General features: G+C 30.7%; 1 protein-coding gene across 1 annotated transcript in view; it reads left to right on the top strand.

Annotated features, from left to right (window-relative positions):
- Window positions 1-3,122: 3,122 nt before the first annotated feature.
- kn (EBF transcription factor knot) overlaps window positions 3,123-23,958 on the top strand; it is a 52,452-nt gene continuing 31,616 nt past the window's right edge. The window contains exons 1-6 of the mRNA XM_035090644.1: window positions 3,123-4,214; window positions 10,646-10,799; window positions 12,190-12,253; window positions 15,391-15,446; window positions 21,451-21,524; window positions 23,686-23,754. Of these exons, the coding sequence (XP_034946535.1) occupies window positions 4,141-4,214; window positions 10,646-10,799; window positions 12,190-12,253; window positions 15,391-15,446; window positions 21,451-21,524; window positions 23,686-23,754 (491 nt within the window). The 5' untranslated portion in view covers window positions 3,123-4,140. The remainder of the gene's footprint in view (window positions 4,215-10,645; window positions 10,800-12,189; window positions 12,254-15,390; window positions 15,447-21,450; window positions 21,525-23,685; window positions 23,755-23,958) is intronic.

The raw sequence follows: 23,958 nt of genomic DNA, 5'->3' as shown, positions 1-23,958 counted from the left end.
AATGATCATTCAATAGCTGGAGACTCTTTTTAATTGTTTACAACAAATTGCTATTGTTATAAACAATATGAAGTAGGTGAGAGTCATGGGTGGTGATTGACAAGAATATTTAGTTAATATAGATCCAATCTATCAGCAGCAATCATCACTTCATCGGTAGCAACTATTTTTTATTGTTTATAACTCATTTAAATTGTTATAAACAATATAGAGTTGTCAAGAGTCATGTGTAGTTGTGTATAACCATACTTTGTTGATGTTGACCCAATCACATATTAATATTGATCATCCAATAGGTAGAATGTGTTTCCACTTCTCCATCACTCTATTTATCTCGTAGTTTCTTTGTTATAAAAAAAACAGCTCGACCGAAATAGTTGAAACTTCTTTGAGATCTTCTTTATCGCATTATCTTTCGAATAAAATCAGTACAAAGTCGATATCTTCATTCATTCTCGGGATTTCGTGAACGAAAAAAACCCTGACACACCTACACACATCTTCTCAAAAACTACCCAGCATTATACTCCAAAATGTGGAGATATCATGAAATTACGAGTTTCAGAAATCAACTCCACTACAACCACTTCCTAACAGTAAATCAAATCAGTCTATTCATCCAAAGTACCTAGAAATTCTTCAATGATTATTTAAATAAAAATTGTTAACATTTTTAACATAATTATTGTTCATCAACTATAATATTAATTTCAAGACTAAAATAATTGATCGTTTGCAAGAATAAAGACAATATTATTGTTTATTAATAATAAAAAAAAAAAGATAAAGTGATAAACAGATAAAAAATGAATAATTCATCTCCAACGATATCCTAGATGATCATCCAGCCATCTTATTTACGTTTACTCATTTCTGGACATTGGTGTCGCGTCTGTTTCCATAAACCAAATTATTTTTATATCCTTGGGATCAGCGTTATTTTGAATTAATGATAAGCCGCAGTAGGACGTGGTCACTGCTTAAATATATCTACGTCCTCACCCAAACCCTTACACTCCACTGCGTATCTTATACATAAACATCTAGGAAAAAAAAAGGTTTACACTTATTCTTTTTATTATTATCTCTTTATCTTTACAAAAATACAAAACAAAGCTTAATCTAAGTTTCCTTCCACCAACTCTAGTCATTGAAATGACCAAAGTATCCAAGATGATCAACAGAAGTAATTGGATAAGTCTGAATGATGTATTGATAGCTTGGATGTAGGTCTAGAGTAACAGAGTGCAGGATAAACAAAGCACAACACTTGTGTAAAGATGGGATAATAATAGAACAAGTGCAACAAACTTATCAAGAAAATTTTCAAAGCTTTTATTCACTGAATGAGCACATGTTTCAGATACTTTTGTGGGGATGCTCCCCTTGAGTCATCCATATCACATATGTCGAATAGATATTACAGTTATCTACACAAACTCATTCACACATCAACGCTAGATGATTAATAATAAACAATAATAAATGATTTTTTCAAGAAAACTCTTTGATAAAATCATTCGAATTCCAAGAGTTATCACTGCTATCTTATTTAATAAATTGACATGTCGAGGTCTAGACACTCCACAGTCCATAATCTGAGCACTCGTGCACATGGCTGCCATAAGGTAGCAATGTCACAGACTGTTGACCATCATCGAATCAACTTAGTATATAAATCACTGAGAATACGAGTGCTAGAGAGATAGGTCTTGAAAGGATAAAAAAAAAACAGGGAAATGAAGTCAGGTTCTAATTAATCTGATTTATTTTTGGTGGATTATTTAATTGGATCTTTCTTGAGTGCATCAATGCTATCAGTGCTTTAATGATTCTTTTTTGCTTTCGTACTTTTTATTTGTCTTCTGATAATTAGTTGTTCTGACTCAAGACCATCAATGCCATCAACAATGAATTGGAATGAACGACAAGTGGAAGGTGTACAAATGAATTTTGATGTTGCATTTCAGAATAAATTGCATCTCTGTATTTATTTTTAGAGTCTCATTCAGAACTTGAGCAGAGTCATGAGCCAGGACTTCATGGCTTTCATTCATTTAGCAGAGTGTGCTGCAGTATTGTTGGATTAAATTCAATAAATCTTGATGCGCTGAAAAAAGAATTTGCTGTTAACAAGAGTGATTATTTTTAATCATTAAAATTTTTAATAGCCATTTAAAAAAATAATTTTAGAGTGACTTTTTTTTATTGAGTACATCATCTGACTTCATGACCTTTAGAATAATCTAGAAAGTTGAATGTTAATCTCTTCAATAAATCATCAACTTTCAAGCAATCTCTGATGTTATTTATCAAGAGAGCAAGATTGTTATTTTAATTTAACTAGAATTTTTAGGTTTACCATCTTCACTATTAGACTTCAAGACCTCTGGGATAATCAAAAAGCGGAATATCAAACTATCTAGCATCTTAATTAAAAAAAAAATCATCAAGTTTGAAGACAAACAGTTATTCTAAAATTGAGTGCTAATTGATCATGGTAAAGATGTTTTATCAAGTCATTTCTATCACAACTTAACATCAGAAAGTCATAAAATACTTGAAAAAGCTGACTATCAAACTCTCTAGAACCTCACTCTCTCCCCAGCAGCACAATCTCCAAAGCCACTGTGGTAGCAAACCACCCCACGAATCACCCAAGTGCATCAAATCCACCAGATTCCAAGCCATCATCATAATCATCACTTGAAAGAGCTCAAAAAGAATCAGAGCCAAGTAAAAAAAGTTCAACTCCTTCAGTAAAATAAAACTGGTACCTGTACCGGCAGAATGGCAGTACAATGCTGCAACTCTATATATCCAACTCCAGTATATTTCTGTGTTCAGGTGGTCGGGTCATGTATAGAAGCATGTACAGAGTGGGTATATATCTATCAGATGGTAGGCGTGAAATGAAAGGAGCGTTTGGTGATGGGGATTGGTGGAGCAGTTGTTGGGCTATTGGTGGAGTAGCATAAAGGCGTAACCAATTGTGAAGAGAGTGTAAAGTTGATGCTGCGCAACATAGCATCAACCACGCCTCAGGAGTGGAGTTCCGACCCCCCGTGGGACTTGGTGCACGCTGTCCTCGCCAGCCGTGACACATTCGACAAGCGGCGCCGTAACGGGAAGCAACGCGCGGCTGGGGACTTGGAAGAATCTACCGCACCTCACCTCCTGACCATCAAGAAATCACACCTATATTCAGCTATATCACTATCACATCGTTTTGTTAACACATTGTGACGTTCCTTGGGTGCAGTTACCTTATTCTCTAAGAGACACTAACGACGATTTTTGGGTGGTGAGTCCAACGACAACAAATCCACTACTAATCTATAATAATACCGTTGAGAATTTTTCTGATAGTGAAGTTATACCTTGAAAGTGATCACAACTATTGAAAAATCATCATGGCCTAAGCTAGAGAAAAATATCAAGTACCTTTTTTATGTTGGTGGTTTTTTGTTTTATTCCTGCTATGTTTGAAAGTTTTGATAGTTTTACAATAAATAAGAACCGAATATTCTAGTAAACGCGAGTGACTTTAATCATTTTTTAATCATCATTTTCTTCAAACGGATGCGAATATCTTACTTATTTTTTATTTACTGCGTAGTTAAGTTGAAAACTTAGCATCAATTGGTACTGAAGTGTCATCAAGATCCAAGTGATTGGCTAATTAAAGTGCGGGTTATCAACATATCAATAAGATCATTGACTGAATTTGTTGATGATAGACTGAGCTAGTGAAGTTAGTGATAAATGAAGATATTGAAGAGATTAAAATAATCAAGCAAGAAACGATTGATCTTCTGATTGGGTTGGGGTTGATTGATATCAAAGAAAAAGCAAAAGCAAGATCTAGAACAGCAAGTAAAGTAGTGGCTCAACGGCTTCAACACGCGGTCCGACGAGTGGAGTGGTCTCCTGCCCAGCTCCACAATCGTGGGTGCTGGGGGGTCACCATGGTTGGGTCTAGGTGCAACCGGAGGTGGCGCGGGTGCAACTACTGGGGGTGGCAGTCCTGTCGAGATAGAAGGACATTGGGGAAGAAAATTGTATGGAGCTAGTGTACCACCGCCACCACCACCACCACATCATCATTCGCGAGCACCGCTTGTGTTTGCACCTCAGGACATGAGACAAATCCTCAAGGAAGAACCTGTACCACGTGCTTGGCCTCAACCTGCTGCTCTCACTGATAACACCACGTAAGTATCATAAGTTTTATCAATCTTTCAAGAGTAAAATTGCTCGAGAATTTTTATGATGTTGGAGATCCAATTGATTTAGAAACTTTTCTTTTTTAGGTAAATATATTCTTGCACATTTTTCTTTTAAACTTTCGTCATTTTTTCTGGTGCTAAATTAAAGCTTTTTTAAAATAGATATTAATAAGCAATAAGTCTTTTTTGAACCTGAACAATAATTTTAGGTGCATAAATTTTTATGTGACGGATTTTGGATTTTAGTAGCTATTGAATTGTTTTTTCTTTTATATTGGCAAAATAATTAGTCTTATTAAAGACATTTAGGTGAATTTAGAGCTGGCAAGTTGGTAGTTTCAATTAATTTTAAAATAAAAACAATACTTATTTAAAGATGAATCCTTGTTGAGGTTGACAAGATGACCATTCATCTAAATTTTAAACTCTCTAAAATTATTTCTACTATTGTTTATTAAATGCTAGAGTTTTGCAAAATGTTTTTCTTCGACCTTTCATCGCTGACGTAGCAAAAATTCTGGCCGACAGAAAAAAAAATGCTGAGACTTTTTAATATTTTTTTTATTATGCATTTAATGCATAGTAAAATAGGGCTCGAAATTATGGATACTAGACTATTTCATGTAGGTTAAAAAAAAAGTATTCTATTGCCACAAAAAATGTTCATTTAAAAAAAATCTATAAATGTTTGTATTAAAAAATTATTATCTACTGCCTAGAATTTTAAAATATTTCGATTTAATTTTGTGTAATTACTTATCTAATAGTGGGTTAATTTAATAACGAAAAAAATAATTCAAAAATATTTAAAACAGCATTTTAGCTGTGTATCATATTTCTAGTATTATTAACAAAAGCATTTTAAAAATGTATTAATTTTTTAGCAATGAGCAAAAATGTATTATTTTAATCATAAATGGTCTTTAGAAATATTCAATGACATATTTTCACAGTAAATAATTTTTTTAAACGTTAAGAATAGAAAAAACAATTTTTTGTTCAAAAAAATATTTTATTTAATTTTTAATTATTAATAGTTAATTAATTTTATTCTTTACTTGCTATAAAAATACCAAAAAATATTTATTTTAATTACAAAATCATCCATTTTAACAATCTCAAAAGAATCTTCTTCCATTTTATTTTTTAATTGACAAAAAAAAAAAAAAAAATATTCAAACAAATATATTTTGTATTCAAACAAATCTAACAATTTTTTTTAATACTAATTGCTTTAATTTTATTAACTCCAGTTTTTTTACATAGTTTTATTATTATTTTTATTTAATATCTCAGAATGATAATATTGTAGAGTAAAATTGTGATTTTACAAAAAAAAAAAAAATTGTTTGATTCAAAGTGTATTAAAACATTTGTATAGAATTTGTAGATAGAGAGAAACATTATACTAAGAGAAATACTTGGGTGGATCAGTTAGTTAAAGGGAACCGCTATTGGATTAGAGATTCACCACCTACTCGGTTTACCTTTGGCTAATTCCCGTTATCAGAGTCTCTATGTCGTCGTTTGCACGTCGTACAAATCCGTTAAGCGAGCAAGCTACAATAAACCGCAGTTTATTGTTCACTCAGTGTTTCAATATATGTATATAATCTACACTAGTGTTATCTCTATATTTATAAATGATAATAAATATCGTCCATATGAATAATACCAAACCACAAATATTATTAAAGTCCAATCGTCGAGTGATCTATTGTCCAGAAACATTTATGGATATTCAAATGTTATTAGATTTTAGCATTATCCTCATTTACGTTTAGCATTGCCGACGGAGTCATCATGTTAACCTCTTGGCTTTTACTCAATTAATTTTGAACAAAAAAATATTTTAAATCGTGATGTAGTTTTCTACTTTACCGATTTATAACAATAATTACATTAATAAATAATTAATTATTATTATTATTATTATTATTACTCTCCAAAAAATAAATCAGTGAAAATCGGGGGTTAGTAATGGTAATAAAAGCAGAGGTGCCGCTTTTAGTTGAATTGAAAAAAAAAAAAAATAATAAAAAAGTTAGTACTGGACCAATGTTTACCTACTGATGTACCAAAACAATAATTTATGCCGCGCTGCGGTCTCTTATCTCCGGTCAGTTTATGTCTTTAAGAGATGCATAAGCATCTTCTGTCCCCACACGCAGAGAAATGTATAGTAAAAATTACCCTGAATTTTATAGTAATTTGGTGACACTGCAGGGTGAGGGTAAAAATTACTATACACATTATAAAAATTACTGTGCACATTGTAAAAATTACTAAACTGCATGGTAATTTTTAAGATAAAATTAGAGTAAAAATAGTAATTTTTACCCTCACCCTGCAGTGTCACCAAATTACTATAAAATTCAGGGTAATTTTTACTATACATTTCTCTGCGTGCACTAATAGATGACGAATTTGTATAGCACATGATTCAGACATTATTAGATTTAAACGTTCTTTCTGTATTGGAATTAATTGGAAATGTTTTTAAAATAATTAATGATATTATCTACGGTGTTGGGTCAGCTTTGGGACCGTTGTCTTTTTTCTATTAGGGCAGCTTAATTTGATATTAAACCAACAATGAGCAGATGAGTCTTTTCTTCTCTTTCAAAGCTTGATTTTTATATTAAAATTCATTCTTAATTTCAATAAATCATGTAAACTATCATTAAAAAGTTACAAATCTATTCATATAAAATTTATTGATGTATTAAAAAAAAAATGTTGTTTAAATTTATTGCTAAATGTTCCGTTATTCAAACAAATATTTAGACATTGTTGAAACAAAATATTTTGGCCGCAAAAAAATTGCCAAGTATCACCACTAAATATTCATTAATAAAACTAATCAGAATAATTCATTAATTACGATTATTGCCAAAATTTTTAGCCCATAATAATTTATAATTATCATTATTCACCTTTGAATGAATACAGAATGCACTATAAATTGCTAAAGTACTGGATAATAACAAGTGCAAATATAATGGCGCGTTTATTTGTCGCTGATTTACATGCAGGCCATACAATAAACCCACCACATAACTCGTCGAGTTGTATATACGGACGTAAAAGTATGTACAAGAGAAATCGTAGGATGGTAATCAGAGAGCAAAAGAGACTCTAAAAGAGATAGAAAGAAAAGCATATCAACGTAATATACCCTCTTCTCTCACACTTCTACCACCATCCGTACCATGATTTCAAAAGCACAAGCTCAATTTAAAGTTGGACAAATTCTATCAAGTGTTTGCCAATTGCTAGCATATTTTTCATACCACTCTTTTTTTATCCACCATCTCATAAATAATAATCAAACGATAATCGTCATTATCACGTGAATGTCTTTATATACATGGACATTGCAATTTACCTACGATAAATATAATAGCAAATGGTGCGTGCAGTTATCGTGTTTTCGACTGCTCAATGTACATATATGCAGGCAGTTATGAGCTATTTTTTTATGGATTATTACGAAACACTGTTTATCAGGTTAACCGCAAAATCGATAAGCTCACGCGAATGGACCACAGGGGTAAATATGTTTTCGAAATGGTATGTTATTATCAAATGCTGTCAAATATATAACTACTACGACATTACACATCATATTTATAACTTGAACTTTCTTTTTTAATAAACAGAAAAAATTAATAATAATTTTTTAAACACTTTAAAGTAGTTATTGTTTAGATATTATCAATCATCACATAGATGGAAATATACAATTACTACACTCCCTGTGGGCTTCTTAAAATTTCCTCCCGACAATTTCTAACACTTGAGTTAGGTTGTTTAGGTTCTTGAATTAATGAAAATCAATTCAACATTCAAAATTAATGAAATTAACTAAACTATTATTTAGTTTGGTCTCCAACACTGCCTTCTTGAAAATAAAATAAAATTTTCGGAAGGAAAAATCCTGCGGTGGGTAAAAACCTTCTAAACAGGTCAGAATTATCTAAATTAACTCTTGACGTGACTCTATACAATTCAAAATTCTTTAAAATAACAATCCAAAATTACTTCCATTCATCTTCTGCTCCTCCTTCTTTTCCGATGGAAAGAACTTCAGGGAAGAGCTAGAAATGTCAAGAAACTCCGAGATTACAGAGCTACACAAATTTAAAAATTATTACACCATCATAATTAGAAAAAAAAAAATTTCAATTAAATGAAAATTATTTTTAATCATCATGCATTTTACAGCATGTTGAGTTTTATTAAAAAATTTATTCCAAGCAAACTGATGAGAAAAAAAATATTCCAAGGCCTAGGGGATGTTGTTCAGAACCTGGGTGATCTCAAATACAACAATCAAAGCCATTTTTGATAACCGGAAGTGCCACTAAATCACGGCAAAGTGGGTGTATGTCTCCAAGACTGAATTATAGACGTTGCTGTTGAGCGTGGTGAACTGATGGTATCTGTGTGGGTTTATATATATATGTATATATTGTTGGTGATATTAGTGCATCATAGAAACTAGCACACACAACACAGGAAACGGAGCAAAATAATCGGATGTCAAGAGTTATGGGGCGCGAACCAGCGGCCGGTTAATCAGCCACCGATAATTATCGACACGAGCAGTACATCACTGACCCCAGCCCTCGAGTATCGCGACCCTTCCCTGCTAACATTCCCTTCAAGCGTACGTGTTAGACACATACACATCCCGGTCTCCACCGTAAGCTTGTGTGTTTGGGGCTAGGCTTGAATATAATCCTATACCATATACCACCCAATAACACCCATGCTTGCCCAACATGTACTCTCTCCTGGCAACATCTACCTATTGCATACCCGCACCATTCTCGCCGTCTGCCGTGACAAACGCGCCACCGATACCATCATTTATTTCGCAAATGTGCTGCAAAACTGCCGCTATTCATTTTCAAGCTAGTCGATTCAGTTTTCCGCTCCAAAGCCGTATTATATACTTCCGATAGCAAGCTATACAAGTCAACAAAACGCAAAGCGTTACTGCTTATTTGACAGTTAATCATGAGCTTCACATTATCGAGTGTCTATTCAAGGCTTGATTTTTAGCACAAGTGGTAGATTATGTGCCAGTTGAGTCTGGTAATGAAAGACAGACCAGGATGACATTTAGAATCATGTTGCTTTTTTTAGACTAACTTGATGAATCGGTCATGAAGCTTTTATTGGATGGTAAACATTCAGATCCAAGTCAGAAGCATGGCTGACCCATCCTTGGTCCAGCACTAGACCAGTTAGTTAGACAGATTCTATCTTGGATCAAATATGGACCAGTCCTGCTTCCTCCTAAACCTTATTCTTAGAAAGATCTGATGGAATTTCAAATTTCTAGATTTTCTTTTCATCCCCTTGTGCTATAAAACCTTTCTTCTGAAACTCAGTATCATGCAGAGAGAGAGCTTTTGTCATCTTTCCAAGTAGATGACACCAATTTTCTAGCTTCACTAAAGCAACCTTGATGATTCTTATTCATGTTGATGATTAACAAAATTACAGCAAATAATCATCAGTAAGAATGAAGATGGATCCATTTCCTGGTCCAAAAACTGGAACAACCTTTTGTTTTATCTAATAAACATTAAAATAATTTTTTACTGCTGATAAATCTTCATTATATCTTAAAATAAATTTATAAACAATTGCTAAGAAACCTCCTTTAGGCCTTAATTAATCTTATAAAGCCTCCATTAGCAATAATTACCATTAAAATTCAATAAATAACATTCTTTTTTATTGTTAATAAATTAAATCGATCAAAAAAATGAATTATAGTTCATTGATAAACATTTTCAAGGTCAAACAAAATTTATATACTGCTAAAAAAGTTGGAAAAAAAATTTTGTTTTCCCTCCAAGTTAGCAGCAGCAAACTTTATTTAGACTCCCATCCAACTTTGCCCATAATCGTTGTCAAGGAGAAAAAAAAAAGTGGTACTGATTTACATATGAGTAATGTATGATCACTCATGCATAAATACATCATAAGTAGGATATGATATCAAATAATACGCAAAGCACCTAAAGATAAAATCAGCGTAGCTTCTTATTCTACAGATGAAAATCAGCATCTAGGGGATGAAGTAGGTGGCTGTGCCATTACTCAAAGATGGCAGTGGAAAGTCCAGTAGCCCTAATCTCAGCACATGAGGCCTTAATGGGATTTTAAGGCGTCGAGACCACCTGAGCACTGCTTCAGATATTCGACCAGCTCGTTTATCTCTTGTCTTTTATTCCACCATGTTTCTACAAACTTATATTACGCGCTTTCTTATCCTATTATTACACAGTTTATATCTCATCTAAATTTTATCACAAAATTTCACCAACTCTCAGAAAGTAATTCACATTATTATCATTCGCTCTTTTTACATCTTGGTATTGTCCTTTTGGTTACAGGGTTGGTGTTGGAAGGGCGCACTTTGAGAAACAACCACCAAGTAATTTGAGGAAGAGTAATTTTTTTCATTTTGTTATTGCACTTTATGATCGGGGTGGACAGCCAATTGAAATTGAGAGGACTGCTTTCATTGGATTTGTTGAAAAAGACCAGGTAAATTATTTTAACTTTATATCTTAAGAAATAATAATAATATTTTAACTTAAATTATCTATTTTAATACAAAAAATTTCAAGTGCATCCAAAGTGCAACAAAAATTAATTTTATTTAAACTCAAGAAGTGCATCAGTGCATTTTGAATGCATTTTTGTGCATAATAAATGCAACGATGCATCTAAAATGCATGAGTGCATTAGAAATGCATCCAAAATGCATGAAATTTTATTTAAAAAAAATTATTTAAAATAATAATTGTTGAAATTAACTGATTATTAATGTAAACAGTGATTTTAATGCCCCTCACCTGTGCATGTTGAACCTGAGCTTCATCACCACTCCACATATATACACATGTAAATTACACTAGACCAAGACAGTTGCATAGCCTACTCCCTATTAATTAAGGTCATGTACCACGAATATACATCAGCACCTCATGCACTATTGACTAAGACAGGCTAAATACTCAGAAACAACCCCATAATTCAATTAATTTTATTCATTCATAATAATTATCCATAGCTTATAATGTACATATTGATATTAATATTATTTATTAATATTCGTTAGCTTTTTAACTCGAAGCTAATTAAATGTATTTAATTGGATGGAGTGCGTTGTGAAATACAGAAAATGCATTACTCTAAGTGTATGACATATGGTGGTATATGCACGCACGTCCCGTCAACAGATAGATAATTATGCATTGCACGCTACGACAATACGTAATGACGTGGCTTTTATGGACGCATCAAGAAATTAATAATTAGTCAGAGATGGTGCTGTTTGAATGTAGTCATTGTTATATCTCACGACATATTTTTTTTTTTTTAATCATTTCATGAAAATAATTATTGTGTAATCAGTTGCATTATCACCATCCAATTTCCGGTCTTTTTCCGAGTATTTTGAGTATCGTGATGCACTTTAGTACATTTTTGATGCACCAATGCACTTAAATTGCATCAATGCATTTTTTATAATTAAAACAAAAATTTTTTTTCATTGTTCATTTAATAAAAATATTCGATTTGTTATTATTTTTATATATATTAATGAATTTTTGTGCATTTTTAATTGCATTTTTATGCATTTCTAATGCACTTGTGTATTTTAGTTGCACTGATACATTTTTTATAGTAAAAAAAAATCGTCTTCTTACTTATTTGATAAACAAAATATCCATCTTATCATCATCAATGAACTTTTTTGTTTTTAAATGCACTTGAGTGCATTTCTGATGCACCCCAGTGCATTTTGGATGCACTAATGTAATTTTAAATATATTTTAACCGGGAAAAATTTTTTCTACCAATTTTTGCTATACAAATGACTAAAAAGGAAGAGAAATAATGAAAAATTACCTTTTGTGGTGTTTTTCAGGAATCAGAAGGTCAAAAGACCAACAATGGAATCCAATACAGACTCCAATTACTCTACGCCAATGGTGAGTGTCATTTTTTTGAAATTAATTCCAGAACGATTTACGATGGTGGAACGCGTTTGTGTCTTTGTCTTGAATGTGACTGATGAAAATGCTGACACTCTGATGAGCAAAACACTCGGTGTGACCGCCATCGATCTATATGTCGGATACCACAAGAGCATATAATGGGTTTGGCGAAGCGACGATGACGTTCCACGTGCATTCCTTACGACACACCGGGTCTCGCAGCTTGGCTAAAAAGTTACAGATATGCTATATACTGATGCGCCGGTCAGAGAGAGCTACACCTAAACAGAGACATATTTTATGTCAATGAATCAACCTGCCGCCGCTTTTGTAAAAAGAATAAATATATCACCTTTGCACGCTAAGGTGACGGAATCCATCATCCAATTTCAACATTTTGTCACGTTTTATCCTCATTAAATTTGCATTTCCTTTTTGTCCGAATAAATAACATTCAATATTTACACTTGATTTATTTATTTATCTCATGATGGATAAATAATTTTGTACATTTAATTGACTCGAATTTTCTAGTTTTTCTTATTAGAAAAAAGACAATATTAATGTACGATTCAACGTCAAATAATAAGTTCAATAGTCGTAGGTACTTTTTTTTCATTGTACGTATAATATACGGACATTTTTAAGAAGCTTTGAATCATCTTATTTCTCAACGGTAGTAGGCGTATCTGGTACCGGCAATTTTTTATTCTTCTTGCGCTGTAAGCCATGCCATAGTCTCTTATTCTACCTATGATCGTACTCGAGGTCTTTTTCCCTCTTTTTTTATCTCCTCTTTCTCCACATTGTTTTCTCCAGTCTATACTTTATAGTCTATATACTCTTCGATTATACCCCCATATATATCTTTGTTACTCGATTTTCGGAGATTATTAAATTCTTTATTTTATTCCATTTCTGATCTGAACCAGATACTTTCTATTAACGAAAAATCCTTGCTTTGAGGATTTTCATATTTTTTCTCTTCAAATAATGACTTTTAAAATCATTTTTCAAGCAATAGACTAATCCTTTCTCTTTAATTGAATCGAAATAATGGAGTTTTTTAAAATGTAGGTCTTATGTAGGTTTTTTAGAAATATTTTGATTTATTGAAACAAAGGAATAATTATCACTATAGATTTGTTTGTTGTTGTTATGATAAGATAAATATAAAAAAATTTTTAAACCCTTGTTGCTCTTGTAGTAGGCCTTAAAGAGGTTTTATTGATTATGCTAATTATTCTAATTAATGAGACAAAAGATTCCCTACGCCAAATTTGTTGGTTGGACAAAATAGATTTAGTAATTGTAAATAAATTTTTAACCCTCCTTATGACCTACAGAGCTTTAGAACTTAATAAAGTTTTTAATAATAATAATAAAAAAATATACTAAAATATTAAAAAGGGTTTCTGTAATTAATTAAATGAATGCAAAACAAGATTTTTAAACTTCTATTTCAGTAATGAATCCTTGAAAGCCATAAAGATGATTATTTTTATAAATTATTTATTAATTAAATAATTATAAATGGGTTATTCAAACACTCTTTTGTTCATATTAGGTAATTAGAGTCCTTAAAAATACCTCCATCGACAAAAAAATAAATTAATAAAGACTTCATTTGATTCTTTTTCTCAATAAAAAAAAATAAAACTTCTATTTAAACCCTACTTAAGACCTATAGACACTTAAAGTTCTTTAAAAGCTTCTATAGATGATTAGAAACATAATTAATGATTGAAATAATTATTTTTTCATTAATTTAATGAATCTCTATTGCTACTACTGTATTGTTTAAAGAATTGAATCACACAGAGGAATAAATATCATTCAGCAAAACTCCATTGTCGATCAATAGACGTTGAGATGAAAAAAATGAGATCAATGTGAAATTTCTTTGAAGCATTAATGTGTATAGACGATATCCTGGTGAATATTTGACATGATCAACCTGTTGGTATACCATCAATACTCCTTTCTACTGCACGTACATAGTGGACTATTTACTCTGAAAGTTAGTGTGGTAGCCACATCACCAACTCTGTCAGGTGTTCGATCTTTGCACATTCCACGCGTCATCGCGTCACCAATCACCCATGGCATATCAACAGAGCAATAAATCTATAATTAAATAATGAATAAGGAGCGATCAGTGACGAGCGCATTCAAGGGATGGCAAACTCTCTCCATATCTGGTTTTTACCCCTTTTTGTCTCGATACCTCTCCAACTACATTCTCAACTGACATTCGCTACTCTAATACAGGTTGTTCATCTGTTCTGCGACTGTCTAAAAGGAAGCTGGAGACAGAGTAGTTGAGACAGCTAGAGTATAAAATAAGATACTGGTATATGGATGTATATATATATACTTTCTGCAACAAAATAGAAGAAGCAGTAGAAGTTACCGCCGATTAAGGCTTGTCGATCCTTGGAATTATAAGAAGATCCACTTTTTCGTCATCTCTTTTTCTTTCTTCCTCTTATTCCAAGCTCTGTTTACTCATCCTACTGTGCTCGCTCGCTTGAGTATCCTCTAAGTAGATCCCCTAGTTATGCTAATGGATCAGTTCGTCAAAACACAACTGCGCGAGGATCCCCAAATGTCCAAGAACTTTGCATCATTTTTATATCAATACTTTTCACTGGATTTTTACTATTTTTCTTGTAACTTTTTCTTTCAGGATCTAATCATTTTCTACCAAAAATTATTTCATTATTATTTTCACCAAAAAAAAAAATACTTTGTATTTATTCTTTACTATTTCCCATATTTTTCTTTGATAAATAATTTTTTTTTTACCCTGCTGTGTAGTGTGATTAAGGTATACTGCACACAAACAGTAAAATTTACCCTGCGCCATAGAAATCGTTATAAAATGGAAGGGTAAATTTTTTTACCCCGTGGAGTAAATTTTACTTTTTCTGTACAGTGTATGAAAAATACTCTGAGGATAATTTTTACTAAATTATTATTTATTATTACTTTATTATTACTCGAACTCAATGCCCATGATGTTGACCGTCAGCCATTTTTTATTACAAGTATTTACCCTTAATTAGTCAACACCAATCTTCTTAACATCATCCAAAGCTAATTAATAATAGAAGAAATTTTTTTTTCAGGTCACAGACAAGAGCAGGACATCTACGTGAGGCTGATCGACTCCTCAACAAAGCAGGTAAATATTAACCTCAAATAAAATCAATATTTTTCAAATTAAGAATAATTGTCGGTATGATAGTGATGCTTATTAACGCAAAATATACATTTATTTATCATTTATGAGCTGTCAAGTATCCGTCTTGTTGATTGTTGTATGCGTGAAGCACATGAGTTATCATATTGGATACAAGCACTTAATTTTCCGGCGGGTTGATTTCTACCCTAGTTGCTAAAAGCGCCAATATACGTTATATACACTTTTGTCTCATTCACGTTATCTTTGCCACGTGGCAACTCAACTTTCCCCTCTTTTTGCTTTCGTTTGCGGATACCACGTGTTTTTCTGCTTGAAGTGAGGTAAGAAACGGGAGATTGAAGTGAGATAGAGTGAATGGAAAAAAAAAGTTCTGATCGTTTGATAATATCTGAAGAAGAGGATCATAACCTTCCAACAAACGCAAATACGCTTGAGGATAAGCATCGTATGAGGGTGGATTATATTTGTCAAAGTTGCTTCACATTCACAATTATTGTGCCTTTCACACCTAGCATACACATTATACTATCGATCCGCACTCTAGCATATTACTGTTATTATGGGTAATAATATATTGGGGATAAGATAACGTGGACACTTCATTATCGATGGGGCTTTGGAATTTTTATTTTCATCAGTTTCTTTGTTGGATTAATTTTTTTTTTCTCTATTTTATTGCTGGAAATGATATTCAGAGACTTTTAGAATAATCTAGAAATTTTTTCGTAATTATTTACAATTGAAGTTCCAAAGTAAAATTATTCCAAAAATTTCTTTATCGACAGAGAGAAAAAAAATGATATTCAAACAAATTTCGGGAAAATTAAAATTAATAGTTATATAAAAACAAATTTATTTTGATTTATAAATACAGTAGAGTCTCGATAGATGTTTTATTTTTTCCCATAACCAGACAAAGTAGTATTTTTACTCGCAGAGTAAAGACCTTCATTCATTGATCAAAAAATTTTTTTTCCTAATTAGAAAAAGTCTGAATACAGTTTTTATTGATTAATAATTTTATTAAAACAATTGGAACAGCCCTAGAAGACCTTTTTAAAGTTTAATAAAGTTTTTTTAATGATGAAAACAACCTTGCAAGATTTTTTCATTCACCAATAAATTATCTTTATGACTAAAATAACCCTAGAAGACTTTTTCAATAGTCAATAAATTATTTTAACCAACAATTTAATCTACCAATTATTTTTAAAACCTTATTTCGATTATTTTAATATCCTCTTTAAATACACTGACATCTTTAAAGACCATTTTCAAGACTTAAATTCAGCTAAAAATGATTTTAAATAAAACTTTTTAAAATAAAAATCAAAAACGAATTATTTGAATAAATTTTTAATTTTTAATATGCAAATATCTGTTGAATAAAATAGCAATTGAAGTTAATTTAATGATTACTACAACTATCATTCACCAGTTGTAACGAACGAGATAGATGTCAGAATAACATTTCATAAAGTACTTGAAGTTGGAGAATTTTTTGAATGTACGTTGCAGCCAATTACTATGAATTTATAACCGACCATCATAGATTTTAACAAGTTCTCTCAATTTTCCATATTCCATACTATTAATAATAAAATTTAAAAAAAAAAAACTCGAAAAATGATGAAATACTTTTTTACCAGTTCCATTCTCTTTATTAGATCAAATAACAACCTAATCAAATCGAATATTGAGAAATATAATCAATTTGTATGATAGAACATTCAAAATTTAATGATAAAATCAAAGTTAATTAATAATATAAAATGGATTGTAAATTGAGGACGTCTGACGATGCAAGGATGACTGGGTTTAGTAATTTAATCAGCTAAAACTAACAACCATTCTATTTCTCCCCCGACCTGACCCTACAACTGGATGATGTTGTAACCAACTAAGCCACGAGATTATTTAATCTATTAAAAAGTCTGCCTTTTTAATTAATTTTTTTCCATCAACAATTTAACATTGAAAATCAACAGCAGATGCCAATCATGACATTACCCTAGTATATTTAACGATTTTTCATTCAACATCAACAAGAGAATGTGATGATGAATCAAGAAAAAGGTCATCTAGGATCATCAAGGCCATCAACAATGTTTATTTATCAACACTAAAGTCTTTCAAAGGTTGCCTCATCAACAACAACTTGATTGAAACAATTGGGATAATTAAAACAATTTGTTTATCAATGAAAGGGTCATCTAGGGTCCAATGCTATCAAGAGGAAGCATGCTTTATCATGAGAATAAGTTGTTTAGCATTCAAGGAAGAACTTTAGAGTCAATATGACTTGTTCAGTCTTTAAAAAAGGACTACCCAGTAGACATTATTCCCATCAGTTCTAGAATAATGACTTCTAACAAGCATAGATGAAACATTGACACAACGCACAGCAAATCAAATCGCTTATCACAATCTCCAGCAATACATTTGACTTTAATGCTGAAATATGAGTATTTAACTGGTGAATCAGGTAAATAATAACTTGGAGATAAGTTAATCCCTTCCTAGATAAGAGATTATAGAGGCTGAGAAGAATAGCTCATATTGGACTCTCCTCACTCCCACCCCAAGACCCCTCTTATTTCGTAAAAATAAAGGGGGACTTTTGATATAGATATGTTGTTTGGCACCCGCTTTTACGTCGTGCGTGTGGAGGCTTCCCCTCAACCAAAACAGAAGATTCCCAAGGGATTTTATAGGAATAGTAATCGATTCGCGATGGCAATCATTACAATATATATCCATGTATGCATTTGAATTTGACTATCTCAGAATTTATCTTTTTTTTTTTCATCTTTTCTTCATTCGATTTACTATTTTAAGTAAATGAATTCAATGCTTGCTTTCTTTCTTGAATTTTCATTTCAAGGACATTAAACGATAATTAATATCATTGGATGAAAAAATTAGTACGAGTCCAATAGCGGCGTACTGAAATAATAGTTTATGCCGAGCTGCGGTCTCTCATCCCCAGTTTTATCCTTAAGTGATGCATAAGCATCTTGTGTCCCCACTAGCTGATGACGAATTCGTATAGTACATGATTCAGACATTAGTTTAATTACATTTAAACATTACGTCCAGAAGAATAAGGACTCTATAATGTTTTTAAAAATTATTTACTGATAAATAAAACCTTTATGATTTTTTTATTTAGAACAACAGACTCAACAATTTTAATTCTATTCAATTATTAACCATTAAAAAAAATCCCTAGAGTTAAAAATTAATTTTCTTACAATTCATTTTACGAGGATTTCCCCGACGATCGATGCTCACTTCACTGATATTATTATTCACTCTAGACTATTGGAGTAATATTTTAAAATTTTTCGTACACTGATGCCAACATCCTAGAACTGAAAAAAAAAATTCCTATCATGTTTCAACCATCACTAGAGTCAATTTGTTCAGTTCATTGTATCTTTAAGTTCAACAATTAAATTAAAAAAGTGTGTATACATATTTGTGGTTGAGATATACATTAATAGAAAGACTCGGTCAGATAATTACAGCATGATGAAACAACTGAATAAATAATCCATAAATAAAAATAATGACTTACTACAGCATGGATGGACGGCTCTACAAATATATAGGTTGACACACGTAATGAATCTCGTGACTATCGGCTTGAGGACTTGACTGATCGTTATTAGTCTACTGCAAGTAATTCCCGTGGGAATACGTCGTCGATTGGTCGTTAGTCTCTACATATATGTACACATTTGTAGAAAAATGCTGCTCGCTTTTCCCTTTTTATTTAATATCTAATAATACCAAATATACCTAGTTATTCTGGAACATAATACCTCTACTCTACAATAAATATCAAGACGGAATCACTGTCATCAACATTGCGATTTAATCAGGTTAAAAAACTCATTGGTGCCAAATTAATTAAAATAATGAGCTAGGGACATTTTTCCTCAGATAAAAAAATATCCCTAGATGATTAGTTTAAATTTCCCCTGTATAAAGAAATGTTTCTAGTTCATTATCTCAATTTTTTCCTAGATAAAAAATGTCCCTAGATTATTTTTAAAATTTTCCCCTAGACGAAAAAATGAATTTTGTTTATTAAAGTAAATACAGACTGTCTTTTATCACTAGATCTTCATTTTGAATGACAAAGTGACCCTCATTGTCACATATTCAAACAGATTCAAGGAAAAAGTAATTATTCGAAATTGTCGGTAAACTCGGCCGATAAGTGGAAGACATGGAGATAAACTAAGTGCATACTAACGTAATAATATTCACACAAAGTTGACTTTTAGACAAACAACATCGCATGTCATGCTGTTTCTTGTATACACACATATATATATATTGATAGCAATTCACATTTAGTTCTCATAACCTGTGAGATGTTATATTTGTCAAGCTATTATTTCATCTTAAACTCTATTAATTTTTATTATACATGTATTACACCGTTATCGCATTGTTATTATAAATATTTGCATATTTTTCCGTACTTTATAACCATTTTTTTATCTACTTATTCTTTCATTTTAGCATATTTTTTTATTCTGTTAAGAGGAATTATTTAATTTATTCTAATAATTTATCGTAAAAAAAGTTTGTTCAATTATTTATTTTTTTTTTTTTTTTATTGTGATGAGTATTCAAATATAATTATGCTAATTGTTTCATTGTCAATTAATTAATGATCTACGTTGTTCATCAAGTTGCATGTACATGTCCGGTAAAATCATAATATTACTCTGCACGAAACGTTTTAGTAATATAATCGTGCCTGACATTTACTATTTACTTGAACTTATTGACCACTTTCTGAATTTATACCTTGTTTTATCTTTATTTATTATTTTTAATTGATTAAATATTTAAATAAGCACCTTTTTATGTTCTCCAATCATAATAATTGCTTCCTTTACAAAATTATGTTTAAAATACTTCAATTAAAATTTTTAAACATTTCTTTATTAATTAAAAATATTTTTTTTCATTTATTTTAACCTCAAAACTTTAGGAATAATTCATTAAATGTTTTATTTTTGAGTAAATAAATATTCTGTTCTTATAATTATTATTTTTTACCCACTATTTATTAAGTATGTGTGTGTGTATGGCTAATTCATTTCAAATCAGTCCAACATCGTCAATTACATTTTGTCCAAACACCTGAGCCCATCAAACCTCTCATTATTATATCTTTTATCATATCTTACTTAACTCATTCATTTAAATAAATTTTTCACTTATTTTCTAAACCTTAGTAATTCTAACAATCGATTAAAATAATCTCCAACAATCATCATTACTTTTTCTATTTATTTATTTATTAAACCTATTAAAAAAATTCCACTGAAACTCTTCCATTTAATTAATTTAATTCTTTCCATTATTTTCATTAATAATGACTTCTTTTCTTCATAAACTAACATTTAAATTAATTTATCGTTAATTAAAATTTTTTTTTCTCCCTCTTTAATTATTATTGTTAATTATAATAATTAAATTATCCACATCAGAGGTCATTATTTTGTTTGAACTTGTTGTTTGAATATTGAAGATAGTTGTTTATTATCGGAATAAATAATATATTTTGATAAATATCAATTACAAGAAATCCCCTCCTCATGATATAAATTCGCAATATGTTGCTTATTGTCCCACAGTCTCCTTCATCGTCGATGTGTTGTCATTAAATAAAAATCAATCAGAACACTGTAAAGAAGGCTTAACGGATTTGCTTGCACCGCCCAGAAGAGCTTACTTGATCATCCTGTATGAAGAGGGGCAATACATCTCACTCTGCTTATCAATACATGTGTATTTCCATAAATATATTTTTTATTCCAAATCATTTTTGGTTTTTGAACAAACAATTCTTATCTCTCTCATTGTTTTTCATCTGACTTATTTATTTATTGTTTTGTTTATTATTTGTAATAATTGTTGTTTATAATGATTCAGCTTGGATGTCTTTGTGTTACAGGCGATTATGTACGAAGGACAAGACAAAAATCCAGAAATGTGTCGAGTCCTGTTGACCCACGAAGTCATGTGCAGGTATATTGATTATTTAATTTTATTTGTTTTATGATTATGAGGTTAATAAAAATATTTCAATGATGTCGTTCTCTTTATGATTCACTTGGAATAGAAATAAATGTGTTGAAACTTTAGCAGACATTTATTTTATCGATGGATTTTTTTTTTAAAATTATAAACAATAATTAAGAGTATTAATTACATTAAAGTTTATTATTAATTTATTATTTATTATTTACTAATTTTATCTGACATTGTATTTTATTTTGTAGACTTCAAAGAGACAGATGTTGTATTTAATTATGATCATGATGAGGAAATGAAATATAAAAACAATTTTTTGTTAATGATTTTGAAATAAAAAATTCATTGAAGGTATAATAGTCGAGTCAATACGATCTAAAAATTGGGGAATTTTTTTAATACTCACTGATTTTGCTTCAGAACTTTTTTTTGAAAATAAAAGAATGTAAAAAATATTCATAATCATGTGTCCCATAGAGCTTTTTTTTGTTTAAACAATAAAAAAGATCCCTTTACATCTTTTTTTATTAAATATCTTAAAAACAACGCATCGGAGATGAAAACATGTCAGACATAATTTTTAGAGATTTTTATGAGGAATAAAATGAGACCAGTCTCAATTCTCTACGATAAATAATTCCCGAGATATTTAATTGTTTATATAAAAAGTACCACTATTTTTTAAACAATTGATTGTAGTTAATCAACAAATAAACTTTTTCGATTTTTTTTCATCTTAATCAAAAGCTATATTTATGCTCAATATATAAAGCACCTCAATATCAATTAAATGTCATTACTTTTCGGATAAAAAAATAAAAAGTGCTAATTTCATTATTTACTTATTAACAAAAAATTAATTATCAACATCAATTAAAACTTTAATTCATTATCATTATTTGTTTAAAATAAAGTCACTAGCCTTTTGCAAGTCGAGATAAAAATAAAAGACTACTTATATTCATTGAATTAAAAATACGTAAAGAAAAAAAAGTGACAGATTTTTTGTGCTTTTTGATAAATGTATTTCCAAACTAGTGTATCCACCCCATAAAAATAGACCATATGCCTCTTCATTAGACACACATACTACACCAGTGAATAGCGTTGTAATCTGCATCCAGCTTGCGGTAGTAAACTATAAACATAACGAGGCGAGGCATCAATGTGTCGTAGGAGTGTTGGCTATATACACACAAGACAGTGCGTTATCCATATGCTTACTTAGCCAAGAGCTGACTCACTCAAACTAGTCGTACCAAAAGTAGTAGTAACAAAACAGTGTAGTCGAACATATAGACCTTAACCCTTGGGACTTTGTCCTGCTATTCAGCTTCACTATATACATATATGTAAGGCCTATACCTTATCCCGCCAAAATCCCTAGGGCCTAGTCGGTGGGGTGGTTAGTTTTTAGCCGCACTTTCGCAACTTTTGACGTTTTTCTTTACGATATGTGCTTTCTAGAATACATCATGAATCAAAAGATAATTCAATTTATTTATATGTTCAATTATTATTTCGACAAGGGACCGGATGTGTCAGAGAGAAAAGATTTGATCAAATATTTCCTACTTTATAAAATTAAATTAATAAACATTTTACTACGATATCTCAAAGTTGCTCTTAATAATTAATCATTAATTTTTAATTCACTCCATTTTACTGCAAGCTCAATAATAAATTCAATTTTGTACTTTCAATAACAACAGTAATTTTTTTTCCTTTTGATTATTTCAAAATTAATAGAGCTTTTTTTGTTATTAAAAATTAATTATCATTAATAAATTAATTAAGCTCTAAAAGCTCACTTTTTATTTAACACAACTAATCCAATTCAAAGCTTATGAAATACTTAAAATTAATTTCTCAATTGTCATAAATGTAATTAAAGATTCCAAAAGCTCCTTAAATACATAATTACTCTTCAAAATTAAACCAACAAATTAATTAATCATTATTTAAAATTTTGTCCTTACTTAATTTTGTTGCAAGCTCATCACTTACTTTTAACATCAAAAATACGTTGTTTGAATCAAAAGTATCTACAAAAAAAGCTCTACTTTTGTCACTGAAAGCTCAAAAAAGCTCCAAAAGCTCAAATATTCCAAAAAAAAATGTTTATCAGTACGAATAAGTTTTTTTTTTGTTACAGTCGATGCTGTGATAAGAAGAGTTGTGGTAACCGGAACGAAACTCCAAGTGATCCAGTGATAATTGACCGGTAAGTGAAGTGTCTAAATCAGTAACATTACTAGTAGTCACGTGGTTAATAATTTGTTTCATCATCACATACGAAGCTTTCTTTTAAAATCATTATCTCCACCCGAAAGATATCCACGAGGGTAGTGAAAAAACGTCAAGTATAGGGCGCAGGGTTTGATATCACCCGAATAGCTAGCTATATAGAATGTTAGCGAATGTTAGC

Source organism: Chelonus insularis, unplaced genomic scaffold (genome assembly GCF_013357705.1).
Source record: "Chelonus insularis isolate UGA/USDA-ARS -01 unplaced genomic scaffold, ASM1335770v1 contig_85_pilon, whole genome shotgun sequence".
NCBI lineage: Eukaryota > Metazoa > Arthropoda > Insecta > Hymenoptera > Braconidae > Chelonus > Chelonus insularis.
Note: the sequence above shows the minus strand (reverse complement) of the source record. Positions and strands in the feature narration are given on the sequence as shown.